Source organism: Oreochromis niloticus, linkage group LG11 (genome assembly GCF_001858045.2).
Source record: "Oreochromis niloticus isolate F11D_XX linkage group LG11, O_niloticus_UMD_NMBU, whole genome shotgun sequence".
Taxonomy (NCBI): domain Eukaryota; kingdom Metazoa; phylum Chordata; class Actinopteri; order Cichliformes; family Cichlidae; genus Oreochromis; species Oreochromis niloticus.
In genome coordinates, this window is record NC_031976.2 from 26,971,867 (window position 1) to 26,986,669 (window position 14,803).

The 14,803-nt window shown below is 40.8% G+C and overlaps 1 protein-coding gene across 7 annotated transcripts in view; it reads right to left on the minus strand.

Annotated features, from left to right (window-relative positions):
• Positions 1–524: 524 nt before the first annotated feature.
• Positions 525–14,803, minus strand: part of map7d1a (MAP7 domain containing 1a) — a 38,476-nt gene continuing 24,197 nt past the window's right edge. For 2 of the 7 annotated variants that reach the window (XM_013274567.3, XM_013274566.3), the window contains 13 exons: positions 13,684–13,788; positions 12,479–12,601; positions 12,210–12,355; positions 11,972–12,102; positions 10,332–10,570; positions 9,533–9,809; positions 8,659–8,839; positions 7,704–7,808; positions 5,499–5,549; positions 5,338–5,398; positions 3,619–3,700; positions 3,011–3,246; positions 525–1,463 (listed from right to left, as the gene is read on the minus strand). In XM_013274567.3, the coding sequence (XP_013130021.1) occupies positions 1,453–1,463; positions 3,011–3,246; positions 3,619–3,700; positions 5,338–5,398; positions 5,499–5,549; positions 7,704–7,808; positions 8,659–8,839; positions 9,533–9,809; positions 10,332–10,570; positions 11,972–12,102; positions 12,210–12,355; positions 12,479–12,601; positions 13,684–13,788 (1,748 nt within the window). In that variant the 3' untranslated portion in view covers positions 525–1,452. The remainder of the gene's footprint in view (positions 1,464–3,010; positions 3,247–3,618; positions 3,701–5,337; positions 5,399–5,498; positions 5,550–7,703; positions 7,809–8,658; positions 8,840–9,532; positions 9,810–10,331; positions 10,571–11,971; positions 12,103–12,209; positions 12,356–12,478; positions 12,602–13,683; positions 13,789–14,803) is intronic. The other 5 variants (XM_005455299.4, XM_013274569.3, XM_013274568.3 and 2 more) reach the window with 4 other exon arrangements.

A 14,803-nucleotide genomic window follows, 5' to 3' on the forward strand; every position in this document is an offset into this window, starting at 1 on the left:
AGTTTCAAGTTGAAAATCTAATCCCTCATTCTACCAAGGTTAGAACATAGTCACATAATTTATATGATCAGAGTGGCATGTTTTCACGTGTGGTAGAAGGAGGCATAAATCGTGTTTGTGTGCACTTCAGCTGCCTACAGGGCTGCAAACACAGCGTGCCAGATCTCCCACAGGCCTGCAGAATATAGTGAAAGAGGGCCAACAGATAGAGTGGCATGTACCCCCTGTTGAGATTTTGTAAAAGGAGACCCAAAGAGAAATGGACAGCTGAACCAACTCGCATGCCTAGCACATTAGCCGCACAGACTGTAATGCTTGTGGTCCCGCTTAGACTTCTGTTTTCCTTTGGTTAACATGTGCTCTCTTTTTACTTTCAGTGACAGTGGGCCACTGTTGAGCGTCTGGAGTAAACAAAGCAAATGAAAGTAGAAAACATTTCAAAACTATTCAACTGATAACAAATGAACTATTTCTTAGGTGTACTAATCCTTAAACAGTTGGGACATAAGGACGAGTAGAACATAGACTGGACCACTTGTCTTTAATAAGACTTGAGATATTCCCACTGGCCTTACATCGCACATCAAAATATATCTATAGCATATACACGCGCCAGAATTTCAAATGAGAAAAAAAAGTCATGCTTGCACATGTGGGGTGGAAAAAAAACAGCTTCAATTGTTAAATAGTGGAGGAGATCTCCGTTTACAGACATTTGACCTTTGATGACTTACAGTTTCTTAATTGTAAAGGTTGCAGATTTATTATTACATCCAGTTATGCATACAATCAATCATAGCTGAGGTTTAGATATGAACCAACAGTATGTTTACACAAAGTAACAAGCCATTCTTTGTGACGTTTGATTTCAGATCTTCTGATTTCTCAGTTTACCTTTTTCAAAAACCAGTACAGGTAGCTTTGTACAAACCAGGATGTACAGTATCTGGGTTTTATTCATTATCTACTCATGATAGAGTAGCATAAAATGACTCCCTTTCAAACAGCTTTAATCAGCTGATCCAACCTTCCTTTTACCGACACGTAAAGTTCATTTACATTATACACAAAGTTGTACCCAGTCTTAATTTTTTTCTTTTAGTTAAATAACTAAAGAGCAAAGAAAACAGTTCTTTTTCAGTATACTGTAATAATTACTCAGCTGTACTATAATGTACAAAGGATGATACTTTTGAGTAACAAGGTGCATGGAATCGGTGCTGCAAAGAGTTTGATGAGCAATAACACTGTCGCAACGGTGCTGTATGCGGCAACACCTTTCATCCTGTTCTGTTGCTTTGTCGTCATCTTCCGTGACCCACTTTATCTTCGGAGGGAAGTATGCTTGCTTTTTGTTGATTGGCACAGGTCACAGGGCTCACAATGCGAGCTTTGGCAGGACTAGGAAAGGTCAGTGGCCTAAGGCAACAAGCACTTCAGCGCTGGAATATGTCACAGGACCTCTGTGAATGAGGCAGAGAGCAAAGTGTTAAAGGCCAGATGGAGCAGCAGTCATACAAGCTTAATGACCATGCTAACAGACAAATTAAACTAAATGTTTAGCCGTGTTGAAGTGCGTAACGGCAAGGTCTGCAAACCTCCAACCTGGTGACAATGCTAAATGCAAAAGGATGCAAAACACGTTGCAGTTGCAGGGCTCATAAACCTTTACTGTCGTCTTTACATGGAGCAAACAGAAAGGTCGCATGACTCAAAGAAATGAGAGGGGAATGTTACTGTTAACAGCGGCTACCATATAAAAACAATCTGACTGACAATGCCACATGTGGGACCGATGAGGGCCGTATCCTCAACAAGTATAAACATTCAAATAAACCCTGGAAGCAGGCCTCAAAATAAACCGGTCTCCTGAGATATTGCTGTGTAAAATTAAATCAGTCTGACATACTAAAAGTCATCTCACATATCCAGATTTACAAGAGCACATATAAGAAGTGAGAATGTTCCCTTTTTAATTACACGCTTAACGGAAGTATGCAGTAGTTAAATAAAGATGGTGAAATATTCATTAAAGTAGGAGCAAACAGAGGAAATCGTTCTTTTTGGTTTACATAGTATTTCTGATCGCTGGCTTGCTTTCAGGATAACAGGTGAAAGTTAGGCTCTAGCAGCAACGGGGAGGACAGGGTGCTGCTGACGTTGCTACTGGGAAGAGGATGAATGAGGAGTCATATGAAGCTTAATTACTCCAGAGTCCGGTTTCTAACCCCTGGCAGTGAAGCACTTGTGGATAGGGTCTCATCACCTCTGTCATTCCTCGAATTCCTCACTGGGTCCTGGTCCAAGACAGTGAGACACTTTGAATAAAAGCTGTCAACAGTTTAAAGATACCCTCCTTCTCAGCACCCTTCCCAACACTATTTCTTTTATATCCCATCTCCACCCCCTTGTGAGTGTAGGTATTCTCTCCATGCCACACCTTCCTCTCCTCAGGGGGTACTCGCTTTCACCGGGGTGATGACTTGCACCTTATATTAAGTACACATTCAGGTTCTCTTGCTCCGTGCCAAGGACAATAACCCCATTTATGGTACCTTGTACAGCAGTTTTTAAATTGGGTGATGGGAACTAGGTCGATGCAGATGAATCATGCCTGTATCTGCATCATTTTCATTAGAGATATATATAGATTTAGTTTTTTCCCCTGTCAATAAAACCTCATCTTTTATTTTACAATCCTGAACTCTAGCCTGAACGAGGACTTAAAAAGTTAACTAGAAGGAGAGAAGTGGACTCAGATTACAAAGCACAGCCAGACCTTTTCAGCACAGGTCACCCAGTTGTGGAAAACACTCCATTAATATCTCATTTCAACCGCGGTGGAACGATTGTGATTGTAGCTTTTTCCCCTCCGTCATTTCGTCTATTCTATTTATATTTTCATGAATAATTTCAGATTCCATTAAGTAAATTGTCTTTTCCCTGTTTGTTTAACAAATGTTTGCGCTGTTGTCACTTGTGTATATTAAAGCAGTTTGTAATTCTGTACCTGCAGCATGCTGAGGCTTCATGGGGCCTGCCTTTTTCATGAATGACTCCTGGCTTTCAAAAGAAAGGATGGGCTCTGTGGGCATGCTGGTCTCAGACTTGTCCAGGGCTCCGTTAGTGGAGTTGCCGTGATTTGTGAGATGGATGATGTCTTCCAAGTGGACAGTGTCTTCTTTAGTCGAAAGACCGTTTTCAAGCTTCGTAGCCTGGACCCCATTAACTGCTTGGATTGAGAGGCTGTTGGAGAGGAAGACATAAATCATGGCATGGTTCTAGTCAGGATGGGTCCGAATGACTCATAAAACAAATGAGTCATCCCACCACAATAGGAGGATTCTTTTTTAAATGGTCCCAAGGAGCATGATCAAATGCACAGAGTAAACATTTTTAAATACCAAATCATTCTCCCACTGTTATAACTGTTTACTGTTAGCCAGAATCATGGGGCTTCTTGTGTTTTCTCTTGAGGTTTACAGCAATGTGAACCTCCTGCTGATTTGATTCGTTGTCAACTCCCAGCTTGGTCTCCTGGCACAAGCTTTGTGCTGTTCATGGTGGCCTTGCATCAATGTGCACACAAAGAAGAAACGAAAGAAGCTCTAGTTTTACCTTTCCTTGACATCGGCCTGTCCGTTTTCTGTTTTGTTGTTGGGAATGCTGACCTCAGGCGTTGGCTGGTATTCAGCAGATGCTAGAGAGAACAAAGCAATACAGTCATTAAGTGTGACCACAGAGATAAAACATCCTACCCCACACGTGTGTTAACCCTAAGATGCGTCAGGCTAACCTCAACACACACACGTGTGCATCCTCTTTTCACTTTCTTAAGGAGAATCAGCACTTTTGGTGATTTTCTTTTGCTTTTCATTGTTCTTCTAACTGTTGGTGATAGTACCCACATTTTTTCTGTGTCTACATCGCAGTAACAGGAGACTAGCGAATCTGTTAGTAGTTATTTTTTATTGTCTTCTTAGCTCCTATTACTGAGCTGGTACAGGAGGATATTTGATTAACGTGGGTGTACTGCATTTGATTAAACACATGCATGCTGCAGCTGCAACCACCATTAAAATATATAAACATTAGCACTGACAAACTAACCGCTAGTTCTTTTTTCTGTATTTGGTTCTAACATTGAAAACTAGGCTTTATCTAGCCTACATGACTCTCTACAGAATAACACATTTGCAAGCAATTCTTATCTTACTGCTAAATATCCAAAACACTGTAAAGCAACATAGAGAAAATGATCAGGCTGGAACATAATGTTAAGTAAATAAAAGACATTTTTATTTTCTTTTTACATTGCACACCAGCTGCTAACTTCAGAGTCTTAATAGCTGTGCAAAAACACCTCCCGAGTGGGTACTCAACTCCCAGATCTTTATCCTTTTCAAAACGTTCACAATAAAATGCCAAACTCTTGCCATCATCCTCGAATGGTCATTTAAACATTTGGGTTCGAACATTGAGGTACAGACGTCCAGTTTTCTGACCTCATGTATATCGTAAAACGAAGACATTCACACTCACACATGACGAACTAAAAGGCATTTCTGCCAGGTCTCAATCCACTTAATGGCTCACTAGTGTCTCCTTGCAATGGGAAATTTGACACAGACTGCATTTCCATCTTACTCATTTATAACGTGTGATGTTAAAATTTCGCTATTAAGGATATTGTTAAGTAGGGAGAGAGTAGTTTATGTTTGAAAACTTTGCAGCAACACATGTATCACTGTTTTATTCAAAGTCTCTGTAATGAATGTAGACCGCTGCAGGCTGTTGCCATAAGCTGACTCTTCCACTCAATTCTCCTCAGTCCGAGGGATTGGACAACAAACTAAGGCCACATGGGCCCTATTCTGCAAAGAGCAACTCCAGCTGTACAGGATATGAGGGGAAATGTATAATAGGCCTTTTAAAAGTGCATCTCTCTGAATCTTACTCACAGGGGAACTGATAACAAGCATATGACATATCTGTGCTTTGTTTTGTGCAAGCTATGGAAGAGGTAAAAGAAGTAGACTGATATTTATGTGTACATCAGTGGAAAGTATTTTATAGATGCGAGTAGAATCTACCAAAATTGAGTTCTTTTGAGTTTAATCGAAGCAGTAAAAGTCTAAGAGTATTCTGAACACCAGCTGGCCAGAAGACGTCCACTTTGTTTTAAATCCCTTCCTAGATAACACATTAATGGGAGATGAGTTAAGCCAATTATCCTTTGTAATTCAAGCAGATTAAAGGCTAGTAGTGGGTAACGATTTCACTCGGGGATGTTTTGTAAAAGGTTGAGGGGGAAGTCCAGACTGATGCTTGGCTTACCTTTACTACTCTCTGCCTGTTTGTCATTGACATGTGCGAGTGGGGAGGACTTTGTCTCTTTCTGTGAAAGTGGGAGAGATTTTCAGTCACTTTTACAGCAAAGCTAAGTTTTATTTTTTCAATTTGTAAAAAAAAAAATCTTTTTTTTTTTTTAAATGTACCTTGTCACTTCCATCTGTCTTCCGTGTCCTCTTCATGATCTCCTCCAGTCGCTAAAAAAGGAAGACAAAATGAATAAATAAAGGAATAAAACAGATAATACCCCACATGGAACCAGATGCCAACAAGCAGACGTACATTTTCTGTGCACTGGTGAACAACAACGCTTAAAATGATACTGGCACTTGTGTTATATCGTATTACCAGTAAAACATAGGCTTCATGCAACATCTATAAAAAATATTTGGTTTGACTTGATGAAAAATTTGGCTAGGCTTATTCGGCTGGACTAGACCACACACCTTGTCGATTTGTTTAGATAGTAGCTAAGGGTTCAACTTTCACTTTTCATTAGTTCTTTAAAGCAGTGAGGTTATTATGCTCAAAATAAAGTGAAGCACATCGGGTGGTGGGTTAGACTAATAAGGGTAAAAACGCTGTTTGTGTACTGAGCTGGAACAATAGTGAACACTGAACAACAGGAAATACAGAAAGGGTAAGCGTGTGCTACACTGTGATATAGAGAACGCTGCATGGCTAATTTGTATGCACAGAGGTCTGAACAACATGCAAATTTTATTTAAGGACACAGCTAGCCTGGGACAGCTAGATCATAGCTGCAGCTGCCACTCATAAAAGTGAGGCATTTTTAAGATCCAAGATCATATATGGAGCGCTCACACGCTCACAGCTTTGGTATCTAGTTTGGCATCAAAATGTCTGTTTCAGGAGTAAAGAGTTGTTGTGCTGCTCAAGATACCTATAAACACCTGTGCTGAGGTAATAAGACTGAGTCAGTTAGGTTTGGTAGAGGACTGTAAAAGGAGTTTTGTGTAGTGCGACTGCGGTGCAAGTCTTTGGGGCAGAGGACATGCTGTTCTTGTGGGCTAATTCCTGCCAACAGCAAGACTTCAGCTGGCAGAGCTAGGTCTGGCACGCCTAGATAACAGCCTTTCACACATGGAGAGAAGATGAGGAGAGGGAAAGAAAGGCTTAGCTAGCCTGCAGAGGCACGATCTTATGTGTGTGATATATACTTGAATATATGTTCACCAAAGGCCCAGGTATCAGTACACATGAGAAAGGATCCACACACAGATGACTGACACAGCTGGCTCGCTGTTGTTAGTGTTATATATAGCTTAATGCTCATTCACATTGTAAGCCCTATTAAATCATGGCATGCAGACAGCCGATCCAGGATAAGCCAAAAACATCATTCATCTTGTTTCAGGGATTCAACTTTCAAGCCTGCGTTTGTCATGTAAAAAGGGCAGACCTCGGGATGAATGTATCTTGGAATATACCACCACCGGAGGAGGAGAGCTTTTGTAAACCGACTACAAAATTGATTTTGGCATTACTCTGTATCATGCAAGAGAACATTTTCCTCTTTTAAATCAGCCACTGCTTGGAGATGCTGTCTTTTAAAAGGAAAAGTTCAACTCCAAATCGAATGTACTTGCATGTAATGCTACTGATACATTCAGATTGTCGTGTCTTCTCATCAATATAAAGGAAAACGATGGCACAAGCCAGGAGGTTTTCAAAGTGCCAACAAATGCGTTTTAAAAACTCAGTAGCAATGTCTCCTTCCAGAAATAATGACTTTAAATATTGTTGTGAGCAATTTCAACTTCTTTTCATTGTCTGCATTTGGAAGGAAACCAAACATGCAGCACAACTGAGCGTGGACACCGTTAATGTTTTCATCTGGTCTTGCTCTCACTAGCATGAGACTCTTATCATAGGCACATGGACACTTTCTTCTGCAGAATGATATCTCAGTGAAACTACTCACAAGTTGATTTAGTTATTTATTTATTTATTTATTTATTAGCTACTTTATTATGATTTCTGTGAAGAGACAATCACTTCTGAGTTTCTCACATGTATTGCATCTGCTGAGCGCCAAGCACGAGTGTCATTTAGTTCCGTTATATTCAAAAGAAGACAGACATTTTTACAATCTACTACACAATCCAGCTCCCACCAAAAATAGATAAACGGCACTACAGGCCAGTTAGAAAAAAAACAACTTAGATTTGCTTTGGACTTTTCTAAAAAAGAATTTATTCCAAAAAAATCCAAGCTAGGATATTTTTGCATTTATGATCCTTTACAATCCATAAATATCCATTTCCTTTTTGGAATTCAGTTACTTGGCTGAAAGAAACAACATTGGCAGGACAGATGTATGGCCCTACCTTTTTCCTCTCCAGCCTCTCCTGCTCCTCCTTCTGGAAGTGTTTCTCCCTCTCCAGGCGCTGCTTCTCCGCCTCCTCCCGAGCTCTAGCCTCAGCCTCCTCTTTCTGAAACGCACACAAGCAAAAATCCAACCACAACTTTAATGGCAGCAGAAGGGGGAAAAAACGTCAGCCAAAATAACATGCCTTTTTACGTAACAAGGGTGTGGTTGCTCCCTGCAATTATTGTCTAGAACCACAAAAGGGATATTTTTCTGTACCTTTGAGCCAAAAGGATCTATTTTCAACATTTACAGCTTCATGGGGGCGATTCAAAGTGAAAGACAACACTTAAGTCTTTGCATAATTCTACTGAATCGTGTTTGACCACAAATGCCACTTCTGTGACAAACCACACGGGGGAGACAAAGCGCCCTGATCTGATAGCAACGTACATGGATACGGCAGTGACACAATTAATCACGACTCCAGAATAATCGATCACTCTAATGAATAGCCACATTCTCTGTTTTCTGCTTATCAAGCTTCATTGTCATCTGGTTCTCAACAGCCACTTCCGCAAACACAAGAAGAATCAATACTGTTCGGGCAGATTATCTGGCAGACTGAAAGGTTAAAGGGGTCACATTCAGTGTGGCTCCATGTTCACCAGATTGGATTAATATTTACCTTTAAAAGACAACAACATCCCAAAGTAGGTGACTGGGTTTGTAGGATGAACATGATATCAGACAAGGTCAGTGTGAGCAGCACCTGAAAGGGCCTCATTGTTTTCCGTGTATGTTTTGGCATGGTGGGAAGAGTGGAATGATGTGGCTATACAGTGTGTTATCAGCTAGTTATGACTTGTCCTGTTTTATGCTCGTCTGACTAACCAGACCTGATGAGTGATTACAAGACTCCTTTAAATATACTTGATACTCTTCTGGAAGCCAGGGGCAGGTTGACAGCATACCTGTTTCTGCAGCCGTAAATTCTCCTCCTGCTCAGCTTTGGCCCTTTCCTGAGCCTCCTTCTCCTCTTGCAGCCTCTTCGCTTCATCCCTCTTCCTCTGCTCCTCAGCCATGGCTCGTGCCTCCTCCTCCCTGCGTTGTCTCTCCTCTGCTTCCCTCGCTAAGCGTTCCTCTCTCAGGATCCTGAAGTGTTTTAATACAAGGTTAAGATAAGATTATTTTTTTTATTTATTTAACCACAAAGTCTCTAGAGATTAAAATCTCTTTTTCGAAGACATTTTATCTAGAAAGTCATCTGCCAAATGCTCTGAACGTTATAAACAATTTAAAATGGAAGTGATTGCATTTACTCGTAGTGTAAGCAATGGGAACGAGAAAGGAAACAATCGGAATTAAGAGTGCCGACAAAAGATCAAATCAGTTTCCAGGGAGTAAATAGTTACTTGCTGCGGTCAAAATCAAAATTCCTGATGGTTACACATCTGAAGATAATGCAGAGTGAAGACTCGTTCATCTTGAATGTGCTTGGATAGCCCATCCAGCCCTTCATGATTTCCCTTACATGTAACCATTTACACAGAATTTGCACAGAAAATAGCTAAATGTCCAGAGTGGGTTTATTCTGCTGCATAAACAACTACTACTCCATATCTACAGCTTCCGTATCTACATGCAATATAAGCATAATATATTTATGCAAAATGTTGTTTTTGCCCAAGTATTTTTAATATTTATTCCCACTTATAACCTTTTGTAGAGGTTTTGGCATAGCTGACAAGAAAAGGAGAATATTACATAGTTCAAAAACTTCCCACAGCTTACAGGAGTTGCATAGTCACTGTTTTGTCTTTGCATGCATTTTAAAAACCAGCTGACCTCTCTTTCTCTTCCTGTTCGCGGCGTTCCTGCTCTTCCCTCTCCCTTTGCTCTCGGGCCTGTCTGCGTTTCTCTGCCAGAATACGAGCCGCCTCCTCTGGGTCATTCGTGCCTGCCATGGGCTTGGCGGATGGAGAGGGTGCAGGTGACACTGCATGCACAGAGGGAGAGAAATGGGCTGGCTCAGGCGAGGAGGAAATGGCGCTGGTTGTGACTGGTGTGCCTGATGCATTTGCAGTAGCTGAGGATACCACAATGGCAGGAGCCACAGGGGAACCTAAAACAAATAACAGTATTGTAAGAGGAGAGTCACAGAAATGTATTTGCTTTCATAAAGAGATGCCTGTTAATTATTATTCAACTGTCAACAACCACAGCCATTCACCCTACAAGTGCAGTAATTATATATTTAAGACTGATTAGCACAGCCTCTTAGCTTTGTGTGTGAGAAGACCCCGACCACGATCTCTGTGTGGCTCATTCAGTGTGCGCCCTTTATTTCCATGACTAATTATGCTTGATGGAAATCTTTGACCACTGTTTCAATTTCACTGGATGTGTTCAGTCTGTTCAGTCACAGGCAGAGCACAATAAAAATAGAGAGAAGCTGTTCATAATTGAACTATGTCACCAGTCTGCCACAGGGCTAACACAGAGAGACGGAGACAACCATCCAAACTCACTTTGGACAATTTAGAATTAACCTCATTTCACTAACTGCATGTCGGTGAAGTGTTTGATTTGAAATTAATTATAGTCCAGTCTGAAGGACATGATTATCACTCTTTTTTGTACTCACTCTTTTTCTCTTCTGGGGTGGCTGGCCTATGGGGCTGTCTCACTCTCTCAAGAGGGGCAGGTGAAGAGGTCCGGTGGTCTATCCTGGCAGGGGTCCTGGCTCTTTTGGGCCGGGCCTTCGGGGTTGACGGGCTTCCGCGTGTTGATGGAGGCTTGGGGGAGGCAGCAGGGCTGGGAGAGGCAGTCCTGCCCTTGGGTGTGGCAGGGGACGCTGGCCGTTGTCTTGATAAAGGACTAGGACTGGAAAAAAGTAAAAACAAAAGCTGAAGGATGGAAAATTGTGTCAACAGTTCTCAGCATTGTTCTCTCATACCACATTATTAATTTAGACCTGGCCTGAAATGCTTAAAATGGCACGTCCTTAAGAAACCCTGACATCGGCACAGGTTCTCAGCAGTCAAAGCACTCAAACATTGCATCATCCCTTATAGTGCATTATCAGTTAGTATCCCAGCAATGCAGCACTTGGAGGAACAACATCCATTATGCTGAAGATTTTTCCCCCCTTCAGCCTCTGGCGCTGACTGCTCTGCCAAGCTCTTTGCTGCCTTTTTGTTGAGTCAAAAGAAATTGATTTTTTTTCTTCCTTTCTATCCCTTCTGTCGTGGATGTCATTTATTCTGGGACCAGGGGATTAGAGGGTAAATTCTTGGGTATTCACTCAATGCATATGGTCAAGCAATTCATGAAATATGAAGTCGTTGCAGCACAGACCCAAACAAACCCAGTCACTGACCAGAAACAGGCTGCAGGTCAGGTGCATCCAAGGTTAATCTGGTTTAAAATGCAGTTTTTGTTTCTGCAAATTTAAAAGAGTGAAAAGGGTGCGTTATTATAATTTTGATTTCTTAACTGGTTCTAAGATTATGGAATAATGTATACTTTAAACTGAGATGGTAGCTTTGACATTTTGACTTTACATGAAGGTTGGAGCTTTTTGCTAGGTTTCCCAGAGGCCAGACATTTATTGCAAATATTTAGCATTGAACCCAGGTTTCTGTGGTTTATTTTGGTGCATATGTGCCAAATGGGGATGCTTCCACGCATGCACTACACGGTCCAGGGCCTGGATTAAGTGGTTAGCAACATCTGAACTTTAGTCGTGTATATATAGTGAATATTTTAATTCACAGATAAAATAAATAAGAATAAGAATATATGAAATTGGCCACCAAATATGCTTAACTCGAGACTGTTGCGGATATGCTGACTATCCAAGAAAACTCTATACTGTAAATAAGTTGCATGCTAGCATGCTATCCCCTCACTGATTTCTATATAGGTATGCTATACAGTCTGTTGAGTCTTTGTTAGCTTTATTTTGTCTTTCGTTTTTGTAATTTCACTGGATTATTCTTCATCATAAGTGATTGATAGCACCAATTACCTCTACTATGATATCATCCTGGTCTGAAGTGATTAGATGATTTACTGACAGAAGATTGATCTGTGAGCTGATATCTGACTAAGATGTGAAAAGCTTAAATTTCTCTGTTCGACTCAAAACGTGTTGATATTCTTTTGACATTTTGTAACTAAATGGAATAAAAAAGTTCCATTGCAGCCATAAAATATGTATAACTCACAGTACTGATAGTGGGGAAATATTGAAGCCAATATTAAATCTGTTAAATGTTTTACCTTGGATCAGGTCTATGTCTCATACTGGGTAGAGACTGTCTCTTCTTCAGCACTTTTTCTTTAGTGATGGCACTTTTTTCCATTTCATTCTCCCTTTCTTTGTCTTTCTTTTCCTTCTTGTTTTTATCCATCTGTATAAGAAGGATGGAAAATATCAACATGCAAAGCAAAAAGAAGCAGATTTGTAATGGTATATGGATTATATAATAATGTCATATAGGTAATTATGCAGACTTACAGGTGTGGAGCTCCGCCTGCGTTGACGCTGGGTGATATCTGGTGAGCTGGACGTCACCCTCCAGCGGTCAGAGCAGCGGTGGTGCGGCTGATGGGCACACAGGGTCAACGGACTTGCTGAGGCTGAACGAGGGCAGAGAGGAGAGTCTAAAGAACAGAGCAACAAATAATTAAGCCTTGCCAACATTTATACACTAATAGTGTTCACTGTATTCACACTGAGGGCAACATAAAACTCATTTGAGGCTTTTAAAAAAGAAGAAAACTTACGACCGTCTTTTCCATTTGTGAGGACACTAGCAGCACTGCGGCTCCGGGCGAGGAAAGAAAGAGTTGGTGTCATCAGCCGGTCGACTATGCTGCTCTCCCATGGACTCAATGCGAGGCTGCGCGCTGCAAGAAGGAAAAATAAAATAATCAATGCATCTTTTCAATTATCTCCAAAGATATATGATAATGGGATGCCGTGAACCAGAGGAAGCTTTGTTATATCTCAGCTCACATTCGTGGTTAAACGAGAAATGTTACTCCTCACCCAACGCCAAATGTAAAGTGTAGAAGTGTAGTGTAGAACTACATCTACAATCCATAAGAACCATACAATAAAACCAATAACACACCAGTACCACTTTAAGAAGAAAAATAGGCCAGTGTATGTGTCCACTGTAACCTTGACCTGCTTGGGTACGACCAAAGAGAGGAGGGGTTATCGGTAATTCTTTTGTAGACAGCCTTGGGCACAAACGGAGAAGAAGCAGAATTGTGAGCCTCATTTGGGTGTAAGATGTAGAATGAGTAAGGTTTGGGATTTCTAACTGTGATGAGAAAAGAGACAAGTGAGGAAGTTACCAGTCTATTTATTTTTCTACAAGTACAGAGGAACAGTACCTTCTCCGAGGAGAATACATTAAGAAAATGCTGACTCACTCACTAACTTTCTTCTCTGACTGTGTAGAAGTACACAGTGGCCTTGTTAACTGTGGAGCTATAAAAAGCTATACTCTTAAGCTTGGAGGAAAGTTGTTGATTCAGAGACACAAACTCGATTTAAAGAAATCAACAAAAATCAATTAAATCAATAAAACATTTAAAACAGAAAGACGACTGTGATTCAGTACGTTATGGTGACAAATGGACACAAAAGGACTGGGCACATCAGGAATGAAAAGGCCATCACCACACAATTAACCAACCAAAGGATAGTAAAAAGGCACTAGGAATACTCCCATATCAAAATATGAGCATGCAGAGCATGTCAAACAAAACCACAACCCAAAGTTTGGAATGAAAAAAATAACTTGTGATTTTGGAAGATGGAAATGGGTCAAATGTCAACCATCAAGCAAGAAGAGGATTGAAATCAAAGGGGAAGAAGTAACTGAAAAAAGACAATGATGGACGGGTTCAGTAGTGCTGGCAGTGTCAGAATGATGGACATTTAAAACAGGAGCGGGGCATTCCAGATGTAGCCTTACTTCTGTTGGGGGAGTTCCAGAGCGTGGCGGAGGACTTGGAGAGTCGCTTGTTTATAACAGAGTCCACGTGTTTGGGCAGGTTGACCGTTGAAACAGAGCATCTGCCTAAGAAGCCAAGAGAGCGCCACACAGATGTTCACACAGGTTTGAGGAGAAGATGTGGAGCTTGTGTGACGTCATGGGCTATGCTGAGGTGATGCCTCAATTTATACCCACTCACTGTAAAGGCAACTACACCAAGTGTAATCCATCCCCATCCAAGGCTATTCTTGTGTGCTGACCGCACAATACCATCCATTGATTGCATACATGCACACAGGAAGAGATCTATTCACCTCTGCAAGCCTTCAAGTGTACAGACAGACCACCCGTGGCACAAAACATGCTTTTAAAGAATGGTATTTCTTTGTGGATACTCCTAACAAAGTGTCACATAACCAAACTCTAACTGTACTGTAGCACAGTATTATTACTCTTACAATCAGATATTGTTTCTCCCATCTCAATAAAGTGGAAGTGAAAGAAATATTATTTTTGTTTTGCTTCTTCTAGTTTCTTTTCCAACAAACTTTGTACCACTTCCTCTGCACAGTTTCTATCAGCACAATTTTGTTGGTGAGCAAGTAACTCCAGTAAAACCAGTGATTTTTGTAGATTCTTCAACGTAAACTGGACATGACTTATATTTAAAAAGTTTTATGTTAATTTTTTAGGTGTTACGAACACATAAACTAAATTTGATACAACTTATAAGCACTCAGCCTCAATTTATATAATCTAGTGCAAGCAACTCTCATAGCTACATTAACTAATTAAGGTAATATCTGCATTTATCTACTATTGCAAGTCAAATATAGGAGGAACCTTTAAAAGCTGCTTCTTCGGGCCTCTAAAACAAACCCAGTGAAAAGAATGGCACACTAAATACAACCCTGACAAGGAAACATGTGATGGGAAGTGGCTACAGGGAAATGTAAACTAATTTCAAAGCTGTTGACGTAAACTGGCGCTTCAGAAGAGCAACCATCCATGTGCAATACTTGTATCTGTCCCAATTTCATATTCCTTAAACACAGTCCAATCAATGGAAAACCTTCTCTTTCTCCAAATGACTTGGACA